The sequence below is a fragment of the Lytechinus variegatus genome, chromosome 12 (assembly GCF_018143015.1).
Source record: "Lytechinus variegatus isolate NC3 chromosome 12, Lvar_3.0, whole genome shotgun sequence".
Lineage (NCBI taxonomy): Eukaryota > Metazoa > Echinodermata > Echinoidea > Temnopleuroida > Toxopneustidae > Lytechinus > Lytechinus variegatus.
Window position 1 is genome coordinate 5,063,839 of NC_054751.1, and position 24,914 is coordinate 5,088,752.

Genomic DNA, 24,914 nt, shown 5'->3' on the forward strand with positions numbered 1-24,914 from the left:
TCGACTTTAGCCTAGGTGTATCGGACGCGGACGCGTGCTAACGCTGACAGTAAAACGGTAAATACAAAATAGATATATTTCTAGATAAAAGGATTTATATATGCTTAGTCAAGATATGTAGAGTATGCAGAAGTGTAAGAAACCAAGCTGAATTTATATAATTCAATATGCTCTTATGTTTTGTTTTTAACTTGGCCTTAGGCTTAGTTGCCGCTGTGACGCGTGCGAGCCATGCACTCATGAGCCATGGCCATTACCTTACGACCGGCGTGCGCACTTCTCTTGCATTAATATAAATAGGCAAATTCATGCTTCCGTGACGCAGGTGTAAGAATTGCACTCGAAGTAAATCGCAAAGTAGCTCTATGATGCATGCACCTTATCCAGCTAGACCCTCGAGAGGGCAGCTGAGCTGAGCTGCTAGTGCAGTGCTAGCTGCTGGTGCTGTGCTCAGTCTATAAACCCAGGACCAGGTAGCTGCGGCCCGCGCCGGCCGGAGCTCCCAGACCCTGTATGAATGAAAATATCCTGAAAATATATCTGTGGCACGCTGGATTTGCTTTGCGGGCCAGAGGCAGAGGACTTGTCCGTTGGCGTTACCCGTTAGTCCATGTGTAGCAGGCAGAGTACACTCTCCAATAAAAGTCCAAAATCATCATGGGATGGGGTCGAAATGGCAATGGCATTGCCAACCAGTAGAGGCGCATGGCCAATATGGGAGACTCTCTAAGTAATAGGGGAGACAATCTCCCACATTGGAGACTTGCTTTGCAAAATTACAAAAGAAACAACACCAACATTCAACAAAAGCATAATTTTTTTCCACCCAAAATTTTGTCTCGCCGAGGTCAGATGCCCATTTATTTTGTGTGTGGATGACAACAAAAATCCTTATCAAAACATATGTAGATGGTGAATTTTTAAAGTAGATGGTGAAAAGGTGTAAATTTTCATGAGGAATCTGCTTATCACATATTATTTGCCGCCAAGGTAATCCTTTTGGAAGTTTTGCCGCAAATGTAAACAAAGGAAATTAGTCTCCAAAACTGGAGACTGTCTCTGAAATTGGATACCCAAATTCTTTACAAAAGTCTCTGATATTGGAGATAATCTCCCACATTGGAGACAATCTCCCACATTGGAGACAGTCTCCAATATTGGCTGTGCAGTTGTGCGCCTCTACTGCCAACACTGTAGCACCCCAAATGAAGGGAAAAAATAACTTGTGCACTTACTCTTTCCTCGATTATATGGATGTTTGATTGAGGGTCCTTTTTTTGCCTCGATGTCAGGAATCCTTGACCTCAGGATTCTGTGTCACGATATACACATGTACCTTCAATGCTTCATCCATATAATCAAGGTAAGTGCATAATTTATTTTTCCCCTTATATTTGGAGTACTATTGTGACCCTATTCTACCCCATTTTGGAGAGTACACTCTGCCTAATATTACATAGACGAGTCCTGGGCTATCCTACGAAAATAGGCAGAGGGTATGCTCAGTCATGCATGCTAGGCACTGAGCAAAAATAGATAGAGCATGGACAGGTAAATGTAGTACTGGATCAGTGTTTATAATCATGACAGTTCACTCAGCATGCTCAGTCAGACGAGTATGGAGTAGGCAGCTGGTCCTCGGTCAGAGTGAGACTGAGAGTCATGATCCAGAAAGTGGCTTCTTTTTAGCTTTATCATGTTTACAATGGTATGCATTAGAATCAAGATTCCAGAAAGGTTGTGCAATTGCATGCACAGCACTATGGCAGTTTTGCATCAGCTGACTTAAAGCAAATTTCCCAACCAGAAACTGTTCGAAAACGCCATAAGAGTATATAGACATACATGTAGCAACAATTAACGTTACAAGTCTCGGAATCACATTTGAAGGTCAATATGCCCACCACTCCTGAATACCGGGAACGGTTGTATTTCGGCTTGATCACGAGGTCATTGTTGAATTCTCATTCAGCTTCACTTGGCCTGCTTGGCTTTGCCATTGTTTTGATATTGACTGCCTACAGCAGCTAGAATGTTTGCCATATGTTCACATGATTTTGGTAGCTAACGGGAAAAAATACACAGGGGCTCGGGGCGATTGTGCCCCCGAAATGCCCTAAAGAGCCCTGGAAAACTAAAATGGAGCCCCTGAAATTCATATAGGGTCCAATGTAAACTTAAACACAAATTAGGATATTTGGGCTAGTGAGCTCAAAAATAGCCCCGGAAAATAAATTATTGATTTTTTCCCTGGTAGCTAACTTCATTTTATATCAAAATTATGGCGAATCCAAGGGATGTCTGACTGAGAGTTTGATTGATGACGCATAGCAGCCAATCAAAATCAAGGTTCATATACATGTACATAGAAGTTGCCATAATGGCAAAGTTACAACAGTTGTAACTTCTTATGAAAGAGGCCCCAGATGTCATGGTGGGCTTCTCTGTCTGTGGCATTGCCTACAATGGTGGTGATTAAGAAAAAAATATTTTGAAACAGTATTCATTTTTGAAATTTTTGAATTTTGATACAACTCTTGTACACTTTTGGTGAACCCTGCTTGTGAAACAAACCAAAAAAAGCCACCAAATTTCCCCATGTAAATTTCCCCATGTTACAGGTCTACATCCTTTGGCTGTTTACTTGTTTAGTTGCTTACATATTAAAGATTACAGTCATCCATTTGAAAAGAATAATGGCTTGAAAATCTCTTTTTCGTATCACAGGTTTGCTGCAGTGAAAGTCCAGCTATATCCACAATCAAACAGAGTAGCACAGTATGGTGTTCTTCACTTGCAATGCTTGTGGTCAGGCTATCAAGAAAGCACAGGTAGAGAAACATTATCAACAAAGATGTCGCAGTTGTGAAGTGCTGTCATGCATGGACTGTGGGAAAGACTTCTAGTAAGTGAAATCTAAACTGATTGTCCCTTGTTTATTATGAGTGAAGTTTCATGAACTGAAGAAATTATATCAGTTTTTTAAAAGTGGATATAATGATACATCTTTCAGTGTACTACAGGCCTGAATTCACAAAGTTGGTTTTTTAAACCATATGTTGAACCCATGGTTTATACAGATTTCCTGTATAAAGTAGGCTTATTTACCACGTCTATTAAAAAAATCCAATGTTGATGCACGCTTTTGTCACACTGTGCGAAATTGACGCCTGTAGCCGCAAGTGGTTTTTCATGCTATTTTATTAATGAGTCCACTGTTTTTGAATACTGAGTCCACTCTTCAAACAGTGGACTCGTGAATGAAATAGCATACTTAACCATAGCAACAGGCATCAATTTCGCGCACTGTCAAAAAGCGTGCATCAGCATTGGAATTTTTTTGATATAAGCGGTAAATAAGCATAATTTATACATATACATGTACTATATCTGCATAAACTATGGGTTCAACTGATGGTTTTTTTCAAAACCATCTTCGTGAATTCGGGAGTTTGTATGTCAAAATAATCATTACTTGTCCTTGGCCTACCGCCTTATTGTTAAAAATGATTTACAGTATCTAGATGTGACAAAACCTTTCAAATTGTGGTCAAATATTTTTAAAGTTTATTTTAACTGTGCAGTATATACGCATACACATAGTTAATTGCTTTGGATGATGTGATAAGACTAAAAGCAACACTAGAATAACGCAATAATGAGAAGATTTTTATTATTTTTTATTTCTATTCATGCATATTGTGTTTTATTCAATTGTTTTTTTAAGTATGGGAATTTTGATTATGTAGAGGTGATGTGGATCAGTAGATAAGCCTCAGACTTTGAACCAAGATGTTTGAGGTTCACACTCCTCTGAAGCACTAACACATTTTGACATAATTGACAAGAAATTAATTTATTTTGATTTTAATCAATATTAACATTTGCCACTCTCAACCCAGGTGAAGTAAATGGGAATGTGGTAAGAGATAATTCTTTGAATGCCCAAGTGCTTAATCGCAGTGACCATGCTAAAACCCCAGGAATCACATGCATCACTTAATGAAATATTAATATTGGACATTATTTGTGAATGTTGCTGTTTTACTTCTTCTTCATATTATTATCCCATTATGATTTAAAATAATTGGAAATTATATAAATCAATGATCAAAAGATTTTTCACAGTGAATACTTATGAATTTACTTTGTACCTATTTCATTCTTATTTATGCTACACTTATTTGTACCTATGTGGGTTTATTTCCAAATGCCAATTCGTCCAATTGCCAACTCGTCTACTATTATTTGGTCTACCATCAGTTCATCCGCTATCCACATGGTCCAATTGCTAATACGTCCACTCACCATTTCGTCTAATAACCAGTTGGTCCAATAGCCAAATAGTCCATATACTATTTGGTCTAATTGAACTAAGTGTTAACAGCAAAGTGAAGGAAAATTAAATGGATATTAGATCAACTCGTTATGAGACGAAATGGTCATACAGGAAATGGTGATTAGACGATGCGATGATTGGACCAAATTGTTGTTAGACGAAATGTTGATGGACGGAATGGCGTTAGACTAAATGAAAGTAGACCATGTGGTGTCTGAACGAGTTGGCAATTGACAAATTGGTAATTTACCCTTATGTAACACTGATTTATAGTTATTTTTATGTTATCTCATACTTTATAATATAGTGGTGATGACTACAAGCAGCACACTCAGTGTATATCAGAAGATCAAAAGTATGGAGGCAAAGGATACCAGGCACCTCAGAACACCAACAAAGGAGAAGCTAAACAAGAACAATGGCTCCTGGTTAGTTCAATTTAGAATTCTACTCAATTGTTTTCATACAGCCCTAGTTATGGAAATCATTACAAACAGGACAATTCAATAATATGATAATCAACCTTTTTGTACGTTCGACCCCCATTATCCTCAAGTTTTGCTTCACTCCATTAACTGACCCGAGTCATTGTCATTTGAGAGCATCATAGACTGTCAAAAGAACAAGAAATCAGAGACAGAAAAATTCATGAAGGTCCCACGTATAGGGGTCGGACGTACATATTGTATGAAATTGCCCAATTGTAAATCTTTGAGCTATTCTCATATATGTGCAGTATCTTAGGCATAAACAAAAATATTCAGTTCCCTAACACACATGACAACACATATGGCAATACATCTAGAAGCCTTTTCATACTTTTTATGCAATACCTGAAAAAAAATACAGACAGGCCCCATTTCTTTTTCCTTATGCACAAATAACTCTTAAATAAATAATACCCAATAACATTTATTTTTCAGCGTGTAAGAGAAGCTGTTGCAGCAGGGAACATCAGCGGCCACATCAAAAATCTGCTGGATCAGATTGCTGAATATCCCAACATTCCCAGAAAAAAAGGCAAATTTGAGGTACATTTAATTTTTGTTGATCGCATACATACATGTTATTCTTCTGTTCAATATATGCAATATTGAGTGACCTGAGCACTGTAGCAAACAAGCTTAGTGTTGGGTCACAAGGCTGATTATTTGTATTATTGATTCCATTATTATTATGTGTAAGCTTTAAGAAAATCAACTTAACAATCAATCACTAAGTTTTTTGTTAAATATTGTTTTCATTTACTTTTTACTTTACGTACTGCCCGTTTTGCCTCCTGGCATGTAGGGCAGCAACAAAAGCTCTCCGTTCCCGTCTGTCTTGGGCAAGTTTCTGTAGTGATCCCCAGGCCTGTCAGAGGTTAGGCATTTCACCCTCCACGGTCCGTCACCAGATGTTCTTAGGCTGACCTTGTTTTCCCCTTCCTTGTGGGGTCCACAGCATTGCTGTCCTTGTTATGTTATCTGCTTCTTTTTCTTAATGCATGCCCGATCCAACTCCACCTCCTTTATGTGTGTCTTCCATACTCTCTTGTTGGCATTTGTTATTGTGTTAGGAAATTGTTTTCACAGGGCACACAAACCTTTTTCAAAAGACACAATTTTGAAAAGAATGGCAAAGTCCAATATTTCATGCAGCAAAAAAGTGTGCTAAACATCGGAAGCTTCCCAAATTGTTTGCACTTCTTTGCACATTAGGCGCACTCTGCCTCGTTAAACACTAATGTCGGATATTGCCATTATTTGAGATCCATATCCTTCATAAAACCGATAAATTGCCAATTTGTCTACTGCCAACTGGTCCACTCACCACATTGTCTACTTTCAATTAGTCTAATGCCATTCCATCCATGAACATTTCGTTCTACAATCATTTGGTTTAATCATCACTTTGTCTCATGACCATTTCATCTCATAACCAGTTGGTCTTATATCCATTTCATGTTCATTCATTTTGTACAAATTAACACTAAGTCCATTAGACCAAATGGTATATGGACTAAATTTTCATTGGACCAACTGGTTATTAGACGAAATGGTGAGTGGACGAATTCGCAATTAGACCATGTGGAAAGTGGACAAACTGATGGTAGACCAAATGATAGTAGACAAAATGATGAGTGGACGAATTGAAGATAAACCACAAACCTCCATGTAATGTTTATGGGCCTAGTGTAAACTGCCACCAAAGACACCAAAAACAGAAATTGGGCATTCATTAAGAATGAAGGGGAAGTTTTGGAGACCTGATCGGGCAACCAAACACAAATTTCACTGATCTTGATCTCTACAAGTTTGTAAGAGTCCCCCAAAATGTGTTCATGAAATTTCATTTTTGCATATGATATCTTTGTTAAAAAAGAGACAGGTTTATCATGGAAATTTGAGACCCATTTTTTTTTAATATGATAATGATAAATAATAGTTTTGTACATGGGAAAGAGTGAAAAATGTACCGCATTACTCCTTTTTATGCGTGCATTAAATATGATGTGCTTCTTTATACTGATATAAATGATATGGATTGCAAGTGGTTGGTTTTCAACAGATTTGTCATGAGCTTGTCATTAAGTTCTTGATTAATTTGGTTTCTGTCTACTGGTAATGTGGTTTTATGATTCCTACTATGAATAAAGGGTTACACTTCATAATTCCAAAAGTTCGAAATTCCGAAGGTTCGTAATTCCGAAACACGTAAATTGCCTATACCTCGATGTTCGTTAATCTGGAAACGTAAAAGGGTTCTTTAATCCGAACATTTGTGGCGTTATTCCAAAGGGTCGTTGTTCTGAAGGTTCTATAATCCGAAAACGAAATAAGGTTCGATGTTTCGAAGGTTCGTGAGTCCGAAAACGAAATAAGGTTCGTTGTTCCGAAGGTTCGGTAGTCCGAAAACGAAATAAGGTTCGTTAATCTTTACGTTTTCGGACTAACGAACCTTCGGAATTACAAACCTCACTTTGTTTTCGGACTAACGAACCTTCGGAATTACGAACCTCATTTCGTTTTCGGACTTACGAACCTTCGGAATTACGAACCTTTGGAAATACGAACCTTCGGAATAAAGAACCTTTGGAATATCTGAACCTTCGGAAGTACTAATGTATGTGGAATAAAGTGTTCAAAGAATCTACCTTTAATGAAATTCAGTGAATATTTGTCAGCAGTGAAGATCTCAATTATAACATTATCAATTTATTCATCTGTAGCCACAGAGCTAATATCTTTGTAATTGTATTTCAGTTTATATCCTTTGTGTTAAAACTATCTTGTGTTTTCATTTTTTGTTTGCTTCAGAACTTTGTAAGGAACAGTCTGAAGGTCCATCATCCAAAGACAATTGAGCAAGTTTGGAGTATTTTCAGTGCTGCTACAGCTAAACCAGTAAGGCAATAAGATTATAAGGGAAATTCCACTCTCACCTTTTTTTTTAGGTAGAGAACATTATGATTGAAAGTTTGACAAATTTCCAGAGATTGCAGTATGGTATTTTTTTTGCTACCCCAGTTATGTATGAAATCCATGAATTGCCACCAACAATATCCATTGTTTTGTTACTAATCAGTGGGTTTATGTGTGAAATTGTATACAAATAATGTTTTAAATACTCCATGCGCATGTGAAATAATTTAGAATTACCTTATAAATTTAGAAATTAAGATTTCATGAAATTGTAGTACTTATGCAGTGCTCATTACATGCATGAAGCCCTTGACCCTAAATAGACTGGGCTATTTCGACGCCTAAGAAGACGGGGGAGGGGGGGGGCTGATTCAGCCCCCCCTTATGATCTTGGCCGTCGATCGCGCGATCGCGACGAAAATCGGCACACGCATTACCCATGGCATTATCTACAAAACTATAACATAAAATTCTGCAAAAAATCTTATGTCTCATTAATTATGCTAATTTATGCGTAAAATCATAAGTTTGCTCTAATTAAATAAATAATGCCCCTGAAATGCTAATTTTTCTTTCACATACTCTAGATAGGCATCTGATCAAATTGATTTTAAAAAAATTTCAAAATCACATTTATTTTCTTATGTATTCTACTTTTTCTAAATTTCTTATGTATTTCTTTGTTTTTCGACTTTATGTTTTTTATTGTTTTTTCAATGGAAATTGTCGGGGACTGATACATTTATGAATTTTGGCTAAGAATACTTTTTGCATTGGATTTGTACACAAATTCACGTTTTTCAGTAATTTTGGGTCTGCATGCACTTACGAAATGTTGCGTAATTTTGGAACCGCGGGGGTCACAATTTTGGTCTCAAAATTTGCGTGAGACTTGAAAGTAAAAAGTCAGCGAGCGACGCGGTCAAAAAAATTCGCGCGGCGGATTTATCACGAAAAATAGACTGGGGGGGGCTGATTCAGCCCCCCCCCCAGTCTTTTTAGGGTTAAAGGACAAGTCCACCCCAACAAAAAGTTTATTTGAATAAATAGATAAAAATCCAACAAGCATAACACTGAAGATTTCATCAAAGTCGGATGTAAAATAAGAAAGCTTTGTTTACTTTCACATAAGAGTTTATGCACATCCTGGTCGGTATGCAAATGAGGAGACCGATGACATCTTCGACTCTCTATTTCTTTTGTATTTTATTATATGAAATATCCTCATTTTCTCCTCATTTTCAAGGGAAACAACAATCTCTAGTTATTCAAATCAACATGTATCTGAGGTGGACTTGACCTTTAACAAGAATTCCATGTACCTCGCAAGTGTTGTCATAAAGTAAAGCTGAAGTGAAATGATAAATGAATTACACATGTTCACTAATGTGGGAATATGCATGTATTTTGTCATGTTTGCTTTTATAAAAAGTCGATTACATATCCTATTTTCTTCTACAGGATGTTTCCAAATCAACAGAACCAACTTCAATTGGAACAGGAGAGAATGGAGGAACAAATTCCTTGAATGGCCATTGTGATGGGGATGATCAAGGTGAACAAATAAAGGAAGAGGTCTTCGAGGAAGAGGAGGAGGAAATGAAAGGCAAGCATAAAAAAACATCTAAACATTCTGAAACAATTGAAAATGATTGCAAAGATAACATTGTAACATCCAAGGATAGGATGAAGAAGAAGAAGAGCATGACAACAAGAACATTTGAAAAGTCTGAAAGTAGCAACAGCAGTCTAGCAGTTTCAGTAGAGGCTCATGAAACAAAAGCAGTGAATTGTTCTAAAAAGAAGAAAAGAAAATCATCAGAGATTGGAAATCCAGCAGATAAGACAAACTGTGACGGGGAAGAAGTGAAGGCTAAGAAAAAGAAGGTGTCTAAGGTCTCAAAGGACTCTAAACCTATGGAGAATGTAGGAAGAACTCTCACTATTTCATCAAAAGAGAAAGTTGGCGTCAAGAAGAAAAAGAAGAAGAAAGACGCGGAACGGAATAAATCATTAAGTTATAGTGATGGAGAAGTGAGTTTTGAGTTGAAAGTACCTGCGAAAAAGAAGAAAACAAAAAAGACAAAGCAAACAAAAACTTATGATCTTGGACATGATGGAAGTGTGTTCAATGAAGGTAGTGGTTTGGAGGAAGAAGCTGCTAAAAAGAGCAAGAAAAAGAAGGTGAAAGGGAAAATCAAGATAAGTACCAATAATGATGGCTCAGGTTTAGATGAAATGAAGAGGAAAGCAAAGATATCTAAAAAGAGTAAGGAGCAAGAAGATCAAGATGTAAAGAAGAAAGGGAGTAAGGCAAATAATGCTTCTGATAAGTCTGAAAGGAAGAAGAAGGAAAAGAAGCTGAAAAAGAAAGGAAGTGGTGAAAGTGATATAGTTGTTACGAACAAGCAAATGAAATTTGATGTCATTGGAGAAATAAAGAAATCAACAAGTAAAGAGAAAAGGGAGAAAAAGAAGAGGAAATCTGCTGGTCTTGAGAAATTAAAGTCTTCTGTAAGCAGTGATGAATCAAACCCACTTGCTAATGACAATCCAGTTAAGGGAGACAAAAGGATATCAAAGAAAAAGAATAAATCGCATGAGCAGCTGTTATCTATAGAAGTGAAAAACACGGGATCTAGTCAGGATGGTAATGGATGTTTAGTCAAAAATATTGTGGTGAAGAAAAGCAAAAAGAAGAAACTGCCAAACAAAGAAATAACATCATGCAAAATTGACGGTACCGGTAGCCATAAAAAGAAGAAGAAAAAGTCTAAAGTGACGCATAATATAAAGAATGCGGCATCTGATCAAGGTTACAACTCTGACAATGCTATTGATTTGGTTAAAGAGAAGGCCAAAAAGAAAAGAGTGATGCCACCTGACAAATTGAAAGGAGTCAAAGAAGCAGTAACAAGCTCTTCAGGATTTGTCTTTCCGTGCACCGCTGGTAGCAGTATCACAGGGTTTGAGTTGATTGGAAATCAAATTGTTGTACATAGAATGCCTGAGAATGTTTTTCATAGTGATCCTAAGGTTTTCAAGGAGTCTTCAATTGAGCCACCTCCTCACAAAGCAACAAAGACTTCCTCAGACTCCAAACCAAAGAAGCTGAAAAAGAAGCGAGATGGCCCTGATGGTTTAGGACAAAGGAAAGAGACTGACAGATGTGAGAGCGCAGGTAATCACAACTGTTTTTATATCATACTTATTCCTGTAGCAAGGTCAGGATAAACTGATCAGAGCCAATACCATGCAGTCTGTAGTGGTGACACCCATATTCTTTGGAGTCCCGTCCTCTTCTCTTTTGCATCTCTTTCGCCACTCTCTTGCGACTCTTGATTCAGCCTGCCGTTAAAATTGAAATAAAATGCGAATCTCTTAATTATACATTTGTGTGATATGATGGGGTAAATATCATTATATCTTCTCCGCTCCCTGGGGACCAGTGCTGTTGTATCACTTTGCAGGTGACTTGATCAAAGAATTTTTTCATCATCCTCGGGATCAGATTCAATCATCGTCCTGTTCTTCATTCGTGTGCAGTACAAAAGGCTCCCCTTTGAAAAGGATGTAACTTTATGGGGGGAATAATGCAAAGGTTGCTTATCAACGTGATCATGGTGGCTTCTGCAGTTTGTCAACTTCTACATGTTCATTTAAATGATAAGGAATGTTTACTTGCATTGTTTACTGGAGTCTGTCATACATTGTTCTCCTAAATTGCAGTCATCCAATTCCTACTGTGGATTTCAGTCATGCGATCATGCAGTCCCCTAGCTGTTTCCAATTTTCTGAAGTATTCGAAAGCTTTTCCAATGTATTTGGCAGTGGATAAATCCCCTGGAAACTTTGAGATATCCCTATTTTTCTCTGAAACTGAGTCCAATTCTCAAAATCATTTTCCCAAAATATGGTCCCTGGTTTCACTGAGTGATCGATATGCATGCAGTCAAAGAAAATGTAGTTTGAGTAAATCGCCATCAAAGATTGATTTGAAGGCTCAGTATCAAGCTCTTTAATACAAAAGGTTAAATGAAATTTATATCCCAAGTCAGGATATATTCCATCCTCTATTTCTAAATGTGTTTATTTGAAAGATTCTCAATATTTTTGGAAATAAAGAGCGTTATTCACAACCATGAATTCAACATCCCGCTGCAACGTAGCAATGAAAACCATTGTAAAGTAATCCTTCTTGACTTGAGAGAATTTCTCTTCACCATGTCGTCAAGGAATGAGGTGTTTCTCTACGCTGTATTGACTTGAGTCAGTTGATAGAGCCCACTTTGTCCAAACAATGAGGCCAGGATGAGAAGGACCAGACTCTTGTACAAGCTGAACCCATCCATTAATGAACAACCCCAGGAGATGTAGAATGGTTTACAACCCTAGGATACGATGCACCCTTAAAAGATAACATACCCAACATGGTTTATATCTCAAGATGTACATCAGTGATCAGTCACACACTCATGTACTGTACCTTCTCCAGTTGCGTACCATAATCACCAGGAATACCATTTGCCAGACCTAACTCTGAATTCAGAGTTTATCAACTTACTGAGTGTATTTTCAGCTGTAGGAAACACAATTTTGTGTCCAAAATGGCTCATTCCGATGATTTTCAGACTTTTTTATCAATGCCAAATTGCCAAGTTACATCCATGAATTATTCTTTTTGGCCAGTATACCTGTTCTTCTTTTCCTTCCATGTGTAATATTTTTCTGTTTCCTTCTCAAAGTACATAGAGGCATGCAAAAGAAAAAAAATAGCCTATTTATGATCATTTCATTGACATGGAATCACCTTTAGTAGTAGAAATAGTTATAGTATAAGTAGTGCATATGTTCACATGTAACAGCGTCATTATTTTGCTTCAATTTGCATTGATGTTTTTTCCCCATTGCTTGCTTGAAAATAATTATTATTGCATTAGTATAATGGCAATTAATATGAATGTGTCTATGTGCACCATTTTCTGACATCAATTATTTAAAAGTAAAGAGAAGAGTTTCTAAAATGGATGTGCATCAAATTTATGAAAGCTTATTTCATGGAGCACAGGAGCGGTAGAATTATTTAGATACTAGTTATTTTAATAATAAAAATGATGATGATGATGACCCTACATCAGGGGCGGATCCAGGATTTTCCAAGGGGGGGCACATTTTCCTAAGGAAAATTTTGACACGCAAATAAAAAGGTTTTCAACCCAAAATAATAACATTTCTTCCATGAAAATATTTGACAAGCACAAAAAAGTCTTCACTTTCAAAGGGGGGGGGGGGGGAGGGCACATTACCCTAGATCTGATCTGGGTAGGTCCTGCGTAGATGCCTTGGGTATTCTTGTTTGTCCATGTAGGTCTTTGAACGTCCAGGAGGCCAACACAGCTTTTTTCAAAAGGTCAAAAACATTGCTTACACCTTGATAGTCCATATAGATGCCTTGCTTCGCCACCATAGTCCATGCAGATTAGTGTAAGTGCTGTGTAGGTGTTGTGTAGATGCCATGTTGATATCATATGTACCATCAATGCTCATCGATGCTCTGTCTGGGGCAAAACTATCCAAGACCTTCCCCGGTTCGTGATTATCGTGTAGATCCTTGAGGATACGTGTTTACACGAGACTGGGGTTTAGCCAGAATGCCAAATCATCTACATGTACGTGGCCATGGCGTGTTTTCCTTCAGCAAGAAATTTACCCACATTGTGCTGCACTCAACCCAGGTGAGGTAACTGGGTACTGGCAGGAAGTAATTCCTGAAAAAAGCTGTGCGCACCTGAATTGGTAGACTAGCTTAGCCGGGTAATACAGGAGCGCTTTGAGCACCTAGCATGGTGGATATGTGCACTATACAAATCCTATATTCATAATATATATAAAATTATGTCTTCATAATGTGCATACTATATTGGAGAACAGTGTATGAAAAAATAAATGCTTATTAATTATTGTATTTGCATTACATCTTGTATGTTGAATGATTAGGGAAGAAGAAGAAGAAACGTAAGCATGAGGAGATTGCTGTCCAACCTAGTGATCAAGATGGAACATCTTCTGCAGAGCCATCAGCAAAGAAAACCAAGAAGGAGAAAGAGAAAGGAAAGAAAGCGACAGAGAAATCCAAGAAGACGTCTGCAGTGGTAATTTCAATCCCATCTTCAACAGAAGTCAATGGCAAGAAAAAGAAGAAGGATAAGAAAAAGAAGGAGGAGCTGATGAGTGAACATGGCGATAAAGTGTCAACAGGTATTGAAGATGAATTCTCTTCACGTTATCTTTCACATTACATTTCTCACTTTCAAATTACTTTCCAAAGTTATTCTTGACAACCTGAAATCTTGCCAGACAAAGTAATAATTCATTCATTGCTAATGAAACAGGCATATTGAACAGAAATTGCTCAACATTCTGTTTCATATATGATTTTACTAGGTAATTTTAGGCACTGTCTCACTTTTTTGTCTGTGTGAAATTCCCATCCATCTTTGTTTTATTTCTTGATAGATGAGTTTGTTAGAATCAAAATACATTCTCGCTTGTTTGATTAGAAACACCCAAACCTGATTGTGAACACGACTTTCCGTGCATTCCTTAAAGAAAAGTCTACCATTGTTCATTTGCTTATTAAGTTAGTTGGTTTACACCACTTTGAAATTATATTTTGGCTTTGGATTTGAACTGTGGAAGAGTCAGCCTCAAAGGGATAAGAAGGAAATGCATTGTATTTGTTGTAGATCATGCAGAGGCTTTGCAGTGACTACACACTGGAATCAATGCTTGTGTCCACATTTAGATGTTTGATCTTACTGTTCAGTTATATTTGGTCATGTTATTGATATTAGGGTGAATTAGGGTTTGCTGTGGACTACTGTAGGGACAATTTCCCTCAATGATCTGAAATTTGACAAGAATTTGAAGCTATTGCATTACAATGTTTCATTTCAACCACAACTTGACTATCTTTCTTTCCTCCATTACGTTTCTCTCAAACAGATTCCAAGAAGAAAAAGAGTAAGAAACACAAGGACAGTGAGCTCATTGATTTAAATGGAAATACCTTGCCAGAGGGTTCCCCAAAGATATTGAAGATTTTGACAGAATCTTCGTCAAAGAAATCTAAAAAGAAAAAGAGTAAAAGCAATGGGGAAGGTACATCAACTGAAATGATCAAGGACTCAAAAACGGCTAATAAGACCAAATCCAAGGAGAAAGAAGATACAACGAATAGTGATATCAGTTTAGAAAATGGTTTAACTGCCTTGCCAAGTGTTCATTGTGATGAAGCTGCCAAAAAGAAAAAGAAGAAAAGGAAGAACAAAGACATTGATTCTATATGCATTTCAAACAGACAGGATGAAGGTAGTATTGATGAGTCAAAGAAGAAAAAGAAAAAGAGCAATAGCAGTGGTGAAGAAACATCAATTGAAATGATCAAGAACACAAAGACGGCTAATAAGACCAAATCCAAGGACAAAGAAGATGCATTGAATAGTGAAATTATTGTAACAAATGGTGTTACTGCCTTGTCAAGTGTTCATTATGATGAAGTTGCCAAAAAGAAAAAGAAGAAAAGGAAGAACAAGGACAGTGGTTCGATATGTATTTCAAGCAGACAGGATGAAGGGAGTATTGATGAGTCAATGAAGAAAAAGAAAAAGAAGAAAAAGGTGAAATGCGATTCCAATTCAGAAAAGGAAAGTTCAGTAAAGACTGGTACAGAGTCAGAGATCGGAAAGGTTGATGTGAATGCTACAGGATCAGAAAACGGTAGGTCAAAAAAAGTTGAGAAATCAGAGAATGCAAAGTCTTTCAGCACCATATTACCTGAGGAAGAATCTTTCCAAAACAAAACCAAAACAAAGTCTGAGAAATCACCTAAGAAGAAAAAAACGCATAAAAAGAGCAAGGAATCTAGTGATGTATCTGCTGAAACAAAAGCAGAGAAAAAGAAGGTTAAGAAGTCAAAAAAGATGAAAGAAAGGTAGAAATGTTGGCAGGATGAAGGGAAGAATTATGAATTTCTACATGTATGACTATAGTCAGATGGACATTTTGACAGATGAAATTTAAAAGAATAATTCAAGTTCTGACCCAAAGAGAAGTTATCTGAAAATGAAAAAGAAAACTGGAGAATGTAATTTGCACAAGTTGGTATTAATAAAAGTTGTGAGCATTATTGCTTGGTATATCCTGAAAGTTTTTCATAAAGTTAGTTTAGTATATCTTGGCTGCGTAGTCAGCTACATAGGGATATATCAGCACAAAAAAGGGTCACCAGTCACTGTTGTGCGTGTGCGCAAAGTCATTCATAATTTACGAACAGCTTTATGAAACATCTGCCTGGATTAATTTCTTTTAAAGTTTTACCATCCTTTGAAACAAATCATTTCACTACTGAGGAGGGGAAAAAAAGCTTGAAAGGAAAAAGAGTTGAGGGAAAAAAAAGTTCAAAATAGAGTTGGAGGGTCGCGAATGAAACTGTCGTCATATTTCTAAAAACCAATGATCATTCCATGTAAATGAGATTCGTACTATTTTCTATCTTGTATACATGTATTAATTTTAGTTGTAAATTAATACCAGTCTACCATTGTATAAGGTTCTGGTGTGAAATGAAATCTACATAGTATGGAAATAATCAGATGTGTGGTTTGTATTGGCTATCCCCTTCCCCCCAAAAAAAAAAAAATCTAAAGAAATTGAAGATGCAGTAGTGCTAATCATGCTGGCAGAGACGATACCCTTTCCTTTATGATCTCAGCCATTCAATTCAGTTAAAAAAATTGTCTTTATTGATAATCAAACATGTTAACAATCATGCATGAAACACAGCAAGAGCTGGAAAAATCATGTTTACAAGTTGGTGTTTGCACAATTAAATACATTGTAAAAACCATAGATCTTGAGGACAAGATCTCAGCCATTGACAAGGTCACTCCAAAACTTAGCTGGCTCTTCACCCACAACATTACAGTCATTCATTTGCAAATTATGTGCTAAGTGATTATGGTAGAACATTAGTAATTGCTCAGAGATATTGAGCAGAATAAACTTGTTCTTTTGTTAACCCTTTTTTTCTCCACCCCCCCCCCCCCCCCCCTATATGTGCTGCAGATGCGTATCTGCTTGATGTTTGTAATTTTCAGCAAACTCTAAATTTCAGTCATTGTTCATTTGTGCTCATTTGTGGTGCTTTAATTATGTCAGGACTTGCTAAATCTAGATTATGATGATAGAATTTTGCTTGATTTTGAAGATTCTCTTGAAATAATTGCTTGAATACTGTGATTTTTCAAATAAGGATATTTGCTAAGTTTGGGCATAACTTGCACATATTTTTTTTACAATGATTCAATATTTTGAATTGCCAAATATGCTTTTTTATTTGTAAATACATTCTTAGTGTTTCTTGACATGTAAAAAACGAATAAGTATTGAAATTATTTCTTTATGTATTTTTAAATTGTGTTAAAGTTTCATTTTTCCAATATTTTGATTTCAATTTTTATTTCAAAAGAAAGTACTTTTGCCATACTGTATAGTTATCATTATAGTAATAATAATGATATAGAAAATGCAAACTCAGTATTCTTTATTACACATTCACTTTTGCTGGAAATAATAATTTTTATATTTATGTGAAGAAATGTGTTACCAGCATATGCTTATGAAATATTTTGTCATTTATGAACTGCATTCTGGAATGTTGCAAATTTTATGTAAATGCCGCATATACATGTAATCATGCAGGACAAAGTGGAGTTGAATTCGCCCTTCTCCCACCCCCCCCCCCCCTTCAGTCACTTCCTCCCTACCTTGCCTTTTTAGCTCATCCGGCCCGAAGCCGAAGGGCAAGATGAGCTTATGCTGTGGCGTCCTTCGTCTGTCTTCAATTTCAAAATGCTACTTCTTCGCCACTTCAAGTCCGATTTCAATTCTGTTTGCTATATATGATAGCACTAGGTGGGGGATTCAAAACTACTACACAGAAATTTGAAATTCATTAAGTATGCTAATTTACGTGAATTTTGAATTATGTGCATTTTTCAAAATTCACAAAAAATGCTTCTTCATTTGTTGACCGATTTTGAATTTTTTGCTTCCATCTGGTTGAACTTCATGAGGTTTACCAAACTTTTACACAGAATTTTGAAATTTTTACCAGAACAATTTTTATGCTAATTAATGGAAAATTAATTTATGCAAATTTTTAAAAATTCACATAAAATGCTTCTTTATTTGTTGACCAATTTTGATTTTTTTCTTCCATCTGGTAAAGCTGCATGAGGTTCACCAAACTTCCACACAGAATTTTGAAATTGTAACGGACAATTTTTATGCTAATTTATGTGAAATTAATTTATTCATATTTTTAGAAATTCACATAAAATGCTTTTTCTTATTTAATTGTTGACAAATTTTGATTTTGTTTCTTCCATCTGGTATAACTTCATGAGGTTCACCAAACTTCTACACAGAATTTTGAAATTTTTACCAGAACAATTTTTATGCTACTTTATGTGAAATTAATTTATTCATATTTTTAGAAATTCACATAAAATGCTTTTTCTTCTTTAATTGTTGACCGATTTAGATTTTGTTTCTTCCATCTGGTAGAACTTCAAGAGGTTCACCGTACTTGTACATAGAATTTTGAAATTTTCAGTATAAAATTATGCTAATTTATGCGAATTTTATTCAGAAATCAAAGAAAATACCCCTTTATTTGTTGACCGATTTTGATTTTTTTTTCAATCTGGTAGAGCTGCATGAGGTTCACCAAACTTGTACATGAAATTTTGTCTGGAAAATTATTTATGCTAATTTATGCAAAATTATTCATAACATTTTTTTTTTCATTTTTTGATCAATTTCAATTTTGTTTGCTTTATTTGATAGCTTTAGGTGGTGATACAAAATTTCAAAACAGAATTTTGAAATTCATTAAATAGGCTAATTTATTCATATATTTTCAAAACTCACAAAAATTACTTATTTGTTGATTGATTTTGATTATTTTTGTCTCACCTGCGAAGCAAAGTGAGACTATAGGCGCCGCTTTTCCGACGGCGGCGGCGGCGTCAACATCAAATCTTAACCTGAGGTTAAGTTTTTGAAATGACGTCATAACTTAGAAAGTATATGGACTTAGTTAATAAAACTTGGCCATAAGGTTAATCAAGTATTACTGAACATCCTATTAGAGTTTCATGTCACATAACCAAGGTCAAAGGTCATTTAGGGTCAATGAACTTAGACCATATTGGAGGAATCAACATCGAAATCTTAACCTGAGGTTAAGTTTTTGAAATGTCATCATAACTTAGAAAATGTATGGACCTAGTTCATGAAACTTGGACATAAGGTTAATCAAGTATCACTGAACATCCTGCATGAGTTTCACGTCACATGACCAAGGTCAAAGGTCATTTAGGGTCAATGAACTTTGGCCGAATTGGGGATATCTGTTGAATTCCCATCATAACTTTGAAAGTTTATGGATGTGATTCATGAAACTTGGACATAATAGTAATCAAGCATCACTGAAAATTTTGTGCAAGTTTCAGGTCTCATGATTAAGGTCAAAGGTCATTTAGGGTCAATGAACTTTGGCCGAATCGGGGGTATCTGTTGAATTACCATCATAACTTTGAAAGTTTATTGGTCTAGTTCATTAAACTTGGACATTAGAGTAATCAAGTATCACTGAACATCCTGTGCGCGTTTCAGGTCACATGACCAAGGTTAAAGGTCAATGAACTTTGGCCGAATTGGGTGTATCTGTTGAATTACCATCATAACTTTGAAAGTTTATGGATCTGATTCATGAAACTTGTACATAAGAGTAATCAAGTATCACTGAACATCCTGTTCGAGTTTCAGGTCACATGATCAAGGTCAAAGGTCATGTAAGGTCAATGAACTTTGGCCATGTTGGGGTTTTTTGTTGAATAACCATCATATCTCTGTAAGTTTATTGGTCTAGTTCATAAAAAAGGGAAATAAGAGTAACCATGTATCACTGAACATCTTGTGGGAGTTAGAGTAGTATTCAAAGTGAGCACTGCTGCTATATTGAACCGCGTGATGCAGGTGAGACGGCCAGAGGCATTCCACTTGTTGTTCCATCTGAGAGCTAGCTACATGAGGTTCACCAAGGTTCTACACAGAGTTAAGAAATTTTGACTAGAAAGTTATTTATGCTTAATTCATATGAAATTTATTCATAGATCACAAAAAAATGCTTCTGTGTCATTTCTTCATCAATTCTATATCTTCAATTTATGTCACCAATATAATTCACTACAAGGTCAACTGGGCTGAAATTAAAATTGCTTTAAATTTTGTTGCGAGATGCCAGATGAGCTCCACGTCATTGATGTGCTAGTTTAGGGTTATGATTTTAAAACTGCTGATGCTAATGGAAGCTAATGCCTAGGCCAATGGAAGTGATTGTGAGACAATGAATTTTTTTAAATCATATTTTGAGGATTTTCATGACTTTATAATGAATCATATTACACTTATTGACAATTATCGTGAGACAATAAACACAAAGTGAGATGTCCAACTTGATGAAAATTGGCAAACGCACTACCCATGGCATAATCTACAAAACAGATCAAATTCTGCAAAAAATCTCATTTCTAGTTAATTACTGGTAAACTAATATGTGCGTAAAATCAAAAGCTTGCTCTATTTAACTAAGTAATGCCCCTCGAATGCCAATTTTGTATTCACAGACTCTTTATAGGGTTCTCATCAAATCCGGGGGGGGGGGCACTTCCATTCACGAGTGGATACCATGCGCGACCATGGGGTCTCGAAAAGCACCCTAAACACGTAATTTCTATATTCTGAAGATGCACCCCTTAACAAGTATTGGCGTGTGAAATCCTATATACCCTTAAGTATTGGAAACAAAACCGTTCTTGGCAAATATTCCTTGAAATTAACCCCTAAACAAGTACAGGAAAGTTTTATTGTTACGGGTCATTCGGTCGTCGGCTTTACCTTATTTGGTTTAGTACGACCCCACCTTCTACAGTTCATCAGATTGGCGATATTGAACAAGAATGGTCTTTATACGCATCAAGAATTTTCATTGTCTTTGACAGCATTGAGATGTTTAAGGGAGATGACAACTCTGTGTAACAATTATGGATGTGCATGAAGAAGTACAAGGACCTACTTTTCAAATAGACAAATGTTTGGAGCCTGTTTGATGTGAAGATATTGGTCTAGTAGTATTTTTACTTTATTTTTGATACTTTATCTACTATCTATAAGGCTTTGGTAGGGAAGTTGATTATTTTGCATTAGTTGTTAGTTTAAACCCAGCATTGAATGCTAAAACTTTTATAAGGATGGAAGGTTGTCTATGTTGTCTCAATGTCATTTTCCTTGATCTCATGACCTCAATCTCATAATCGTACTCTGTGATATTATTGAATATATTTATAAGTGGATATTATACAAATAATGCACATAAGCGCGCATGCATGCAGGGCCAAATAATGAACGATGTGCGAGAAGAGCCAATGGATACACCGCACCGAGGCCGGAAGGCTTAGTGCGGAATATCCTTCTGGCGAGGCGAGCACATTTCGGTCCTCTATGCACAAGAATGCGTGCATTGTTTTATACACCCCCCATGTTACCGAGTTGCCCCGAATGTATCTAAACTATCCTACACTCAGACGTCAGAGTACTTTTGGAATGACGTCAGAATGCAGGATAATGCTTTTTGGAAGCAATAGTACAATTTGCTGAATATCATATGATCCAATTTGGACCAATCAGATTACAGAACATTCTTGGGAGTTGTGACCATCTTTGGACGGTGTGCATGCTCAATTATATATCACCACAATTATTATTATATTTAATATTATATTTTAATACTGTTTTTAAAGTTCTACAAACTCTTAAAAGTGGTCATTTTATTTCTATCATTTAAAATTATACTTTTTGTAGTGTGTTTATATGCCAATTATAATAAATACAATTTATTTTACATATGTGAATTAACATGGAAAAAAATATTTGATTGTAAAATAGCTAGGGTGAGAGGGTTATTTTGATGTCCCTAACAGAAACAATTTTGCACCCAATATGTGCTCCGCATTTTGTTGTTTAAGAAGGCAAAATTCATGCACCTCTATGTTCTAGCTTTCAGAATAGTAAAATTTTGAAAATTTAACCTTATCAAAGATTCAATACTTGAAAATAAAATTTTAGATACAACAATAAGAGCACCTTTTAAAATTGCCCCATATTCAATACCTTGTTGATCCCGGTATGACATTCCCTTTTTATTCAATTAGCCAAAATTGTGCAAGTATATGATAATTATTCCAAGTCATTTCTCCAGTCTTTGTACACATTCCCTTTAGGGGAAAGAGAGAGAGAGGAATAATGTAAAAAGAATATGTGAACATGATATTGATAAACAGAAAGGGGGAATCGAGCAAAATATCAGGAAAAATGAACAAGTTCAAGAAAAAAGAGGAAGGGTGGGGGGAAGAGATAGCAGTGGAAAAAAATGGAATTAACCCTATCTAGGCCGAGAGGGGGCCTTGGCCGAGCCCCCCCCCCCCCCAAAAAAAAAAAAAAAAAAAAACCGATACGCCCAATATTTTTGCCGCGCGAATTTTTTGGCCACGCCACTGACTTTTTACTTTCAAGTCTTGCTCATTGCGACGCCCGGGTACGCCGTTCCAAAATTGTGCAACATTTTATATGTGCATGTAAGACAAAATTGCTCAAAACCATGATTTTGTGTACAGAGTCAATGCAATTAAATTGTGTTTTCTGATTTCAATTGAGTCCCCGACAAAGTTAAAAAAAAACCGTCAATAAAAAACAAAAGGTAAAAAACTGAGAAATATATAGATTGAAAAAAACATGATAATGCACAAGAAATTGATCTGATGTCTCAATTTTTTCACAGAGTTTCTACACCAAAAATTAGAACAATTGGGAGCTTTAATTAGTGGAAAAGATTACGCATAAGATGGCACAATCCATTAATACGGCGTTTTGGATGAAATAAATTGATACAGAAATTTGTAGATTATGTCCCAGACAACCTCCGTGCCAATTATCAGCGAGATCGACCACCGAGGTCTCAAGGGGGAAGGGGCCTGAGAGCCCCCCCCCGGCCACATGATCTCCCAAAATACCCAGGCCTAGATAGGGTTGTTAAGGGTGGAATGAAGAACAAGAGGGATAGAGGAAAGAAGAGGAAGAAAAGGAGAAAATCAGTCAGAAAGCAAAATAAAATACACGGTAACAAATAAAATATAAAACCAAATGACAAATGGAAATAAAAGGGGAGAGATCAAGAAAGAAAATAATCAATGAAACGGATCCGTACCTCACTAATCAAATGCGAGCTGAAAATGTTTGAAATTCAGACCTGAAAACGGGACATTTCAACCACTGAAGAGCATATGTATTTGCTTAATATAAAAAAGCGAGCGAGAGCTAAAACTTATACAATTCAGACTAGAAAAAAGGGGGCACTTACAGAGGCGTCGATCCTGGGGGGCAGGGGGGGGGGGCGATCGCCCTACCAATGAAAATATGGGGGGCAAACATCGTTTTGCCCCCCCCCCCCATTATTCCGCTGATGTGTAAAAATAAAATAAGATTGTAATGTTACACAGAAATCAGCAAGCGAGATTGAGATACCATCTCGTTCTTTATTTAAAATTGTGCTCGTGCTCAAAATGTCCGCTTTTTAGATTGGAATATAGAAAATTCAGCTCGCGCTCGCATCATTTATGTAGCAATACCCCATACTTTTCATGATTAAATAGGTGAATAGAATGTCCCGTTTTCATTTCTAAACCTCAACAGAACTCACGCTTCGATTTGCAATAATCTTTTGTTGGATATATTGTTCTTTATCAAAAACGTCCATTAAACTGTCTTTTTTTCAGATCGGTATTAAAAATTTTCAGCTCGCGTTTCGCGCTCGCATCTATTGTTCTTTTAGATACCCATCTTAATCACTGGTACCAAAAATGCTTAGACTATCAAGCTTTCAGGTCCGAATATAAAGAAATTTCAGCTCGCTCTCGGCACTCGCATTGTCTGTGTAGTGAGATACATGTATCTATTCTCATAATTTACTACATATTGTCCTAAACAGGTACTTTTTTCCTGTTTTCATGTCAGTATACTAAAAAATTTCAGCTCGCGCTTCGCGCTCGCATTAACTTGTTGGTGAGATATGTGTCTCTTTCTCATAAGTCACATAAATAAATTAATACACACACACATTATGTATATATACCTATGTGTGTGGGGTTAGTTTGTTCCTTTTGTGTGATCGAGCGCCTTTGGAACGTTGATTCATGATTTTGCCCCCCCCCCCATCTGAAAAAAGGATCGACGCCCCTTGGCAAACACTAAGTAATCGTGAAAATGATAGTATGTCAGTTACCAAAATAAAAAGGACGAAGAGCTGGAAAAATATTTGGTAAATAACTTGAAACAGAATGTTTTTAAAGCCATTTAATCCTGACGATGGACGGGAATGTATTTCATTTAACAGGCAATGCGAGCACTATAAGCTAGGAGTGCATGGGTGACTAAGGGCCAGTTATGCAAATTATTTTAATAATAATTACTTATTATGAAACGCTTTTCAATCGCTATAAAGCGCCTGAGAAAAATGCACTATTTAATCATGATAATTGTGGACATGCAGCTGCTAGCCGCTGAGCGCGGAGTACCCACGCCCCCCTCCTTATAATTAGTAACGCCAGCTACGTGACTTTACATGATTCTTTAAGAGAATATCTTTGAAACCTTTGCCAACTGCCAACACAGTGTCACCATGCATGCATGGACCTATCAGGAAGAGAGATGATCATGGTCACACGGTGTGATGTGTTCACATAGTGGACTCAATAGATCTATTGTTCACACTGCTGCTAAAATGCTAAAATTCAACAGTGTGAAGATATTTCCACACTGTTGTATGGAAGCTTAAAAGTGCCACCGAGATGTTGAGATAATTATCTCGGGAAGTCGACATCTTGATAGCAAAAGATAAGATGACGAGATCCTGGATCTCATCATGTCGACATCTTTTAGAAGAGATGATGAGATGACAAGATCCCGGATCTCATCATGTCAACATCTTT

The 24,914-nt window shown here is 36.5% G+C and overlaps 1 protein-coding gene across 3 annotated transcripts; it reads left to right on the forward strand.

Moving 5' to 3' along the window:
* Nucleotides 1-10: 10 nt before the first annotated feature.
* On the forward strand, nucleotides 11-16,008 carry LOC121424832 (titin homolog). Of its 3 annotated transcripts, none has more exons than XM_041620632.1 (8): nucleotides 11-57; nucleotides 2,728-2,905; nucleotides 4,647-4,767; nucleotides 5,263-5,370; nucleotides 7,639-7,725; nucleotides 9,205-10,928; nucleotides 13,742-14,001; nucleotides 14,749-16,008. In XM_041620632.1, exons 2-8 carry the CDS (start codon nucleotides 2,781-2,783, stop codon nucleotides 15,738-15,740), a joined length of 3,417 nt encoding a protein of 1,138 aa, XP_041476566.1. In that variant the 5' UTR covers nucleotides 11-57; nucleotides 2,728-2,780; the 3' UTR covers nucleotides 15,741-16,008. The 3 variants fall into 3 exon arrangements, with proteins under 3 accessions (XP_041476566.1, XP_041476568.1, XP_041476567.1); XM_041620634.1 differs by having other exon boundaries at nucleotides 28-57; nucleotides 9,205-10,925; nucleotides 13,745-14,001; XM_041620633.1 differs by having other exon boundaries at nucleotides 28-57; nucleotides 9,205-10,924; nucleotides 13,741-14,001.
* Nucleotides 16,009-24,914: the final 8,906 nt, after the last annotated feature.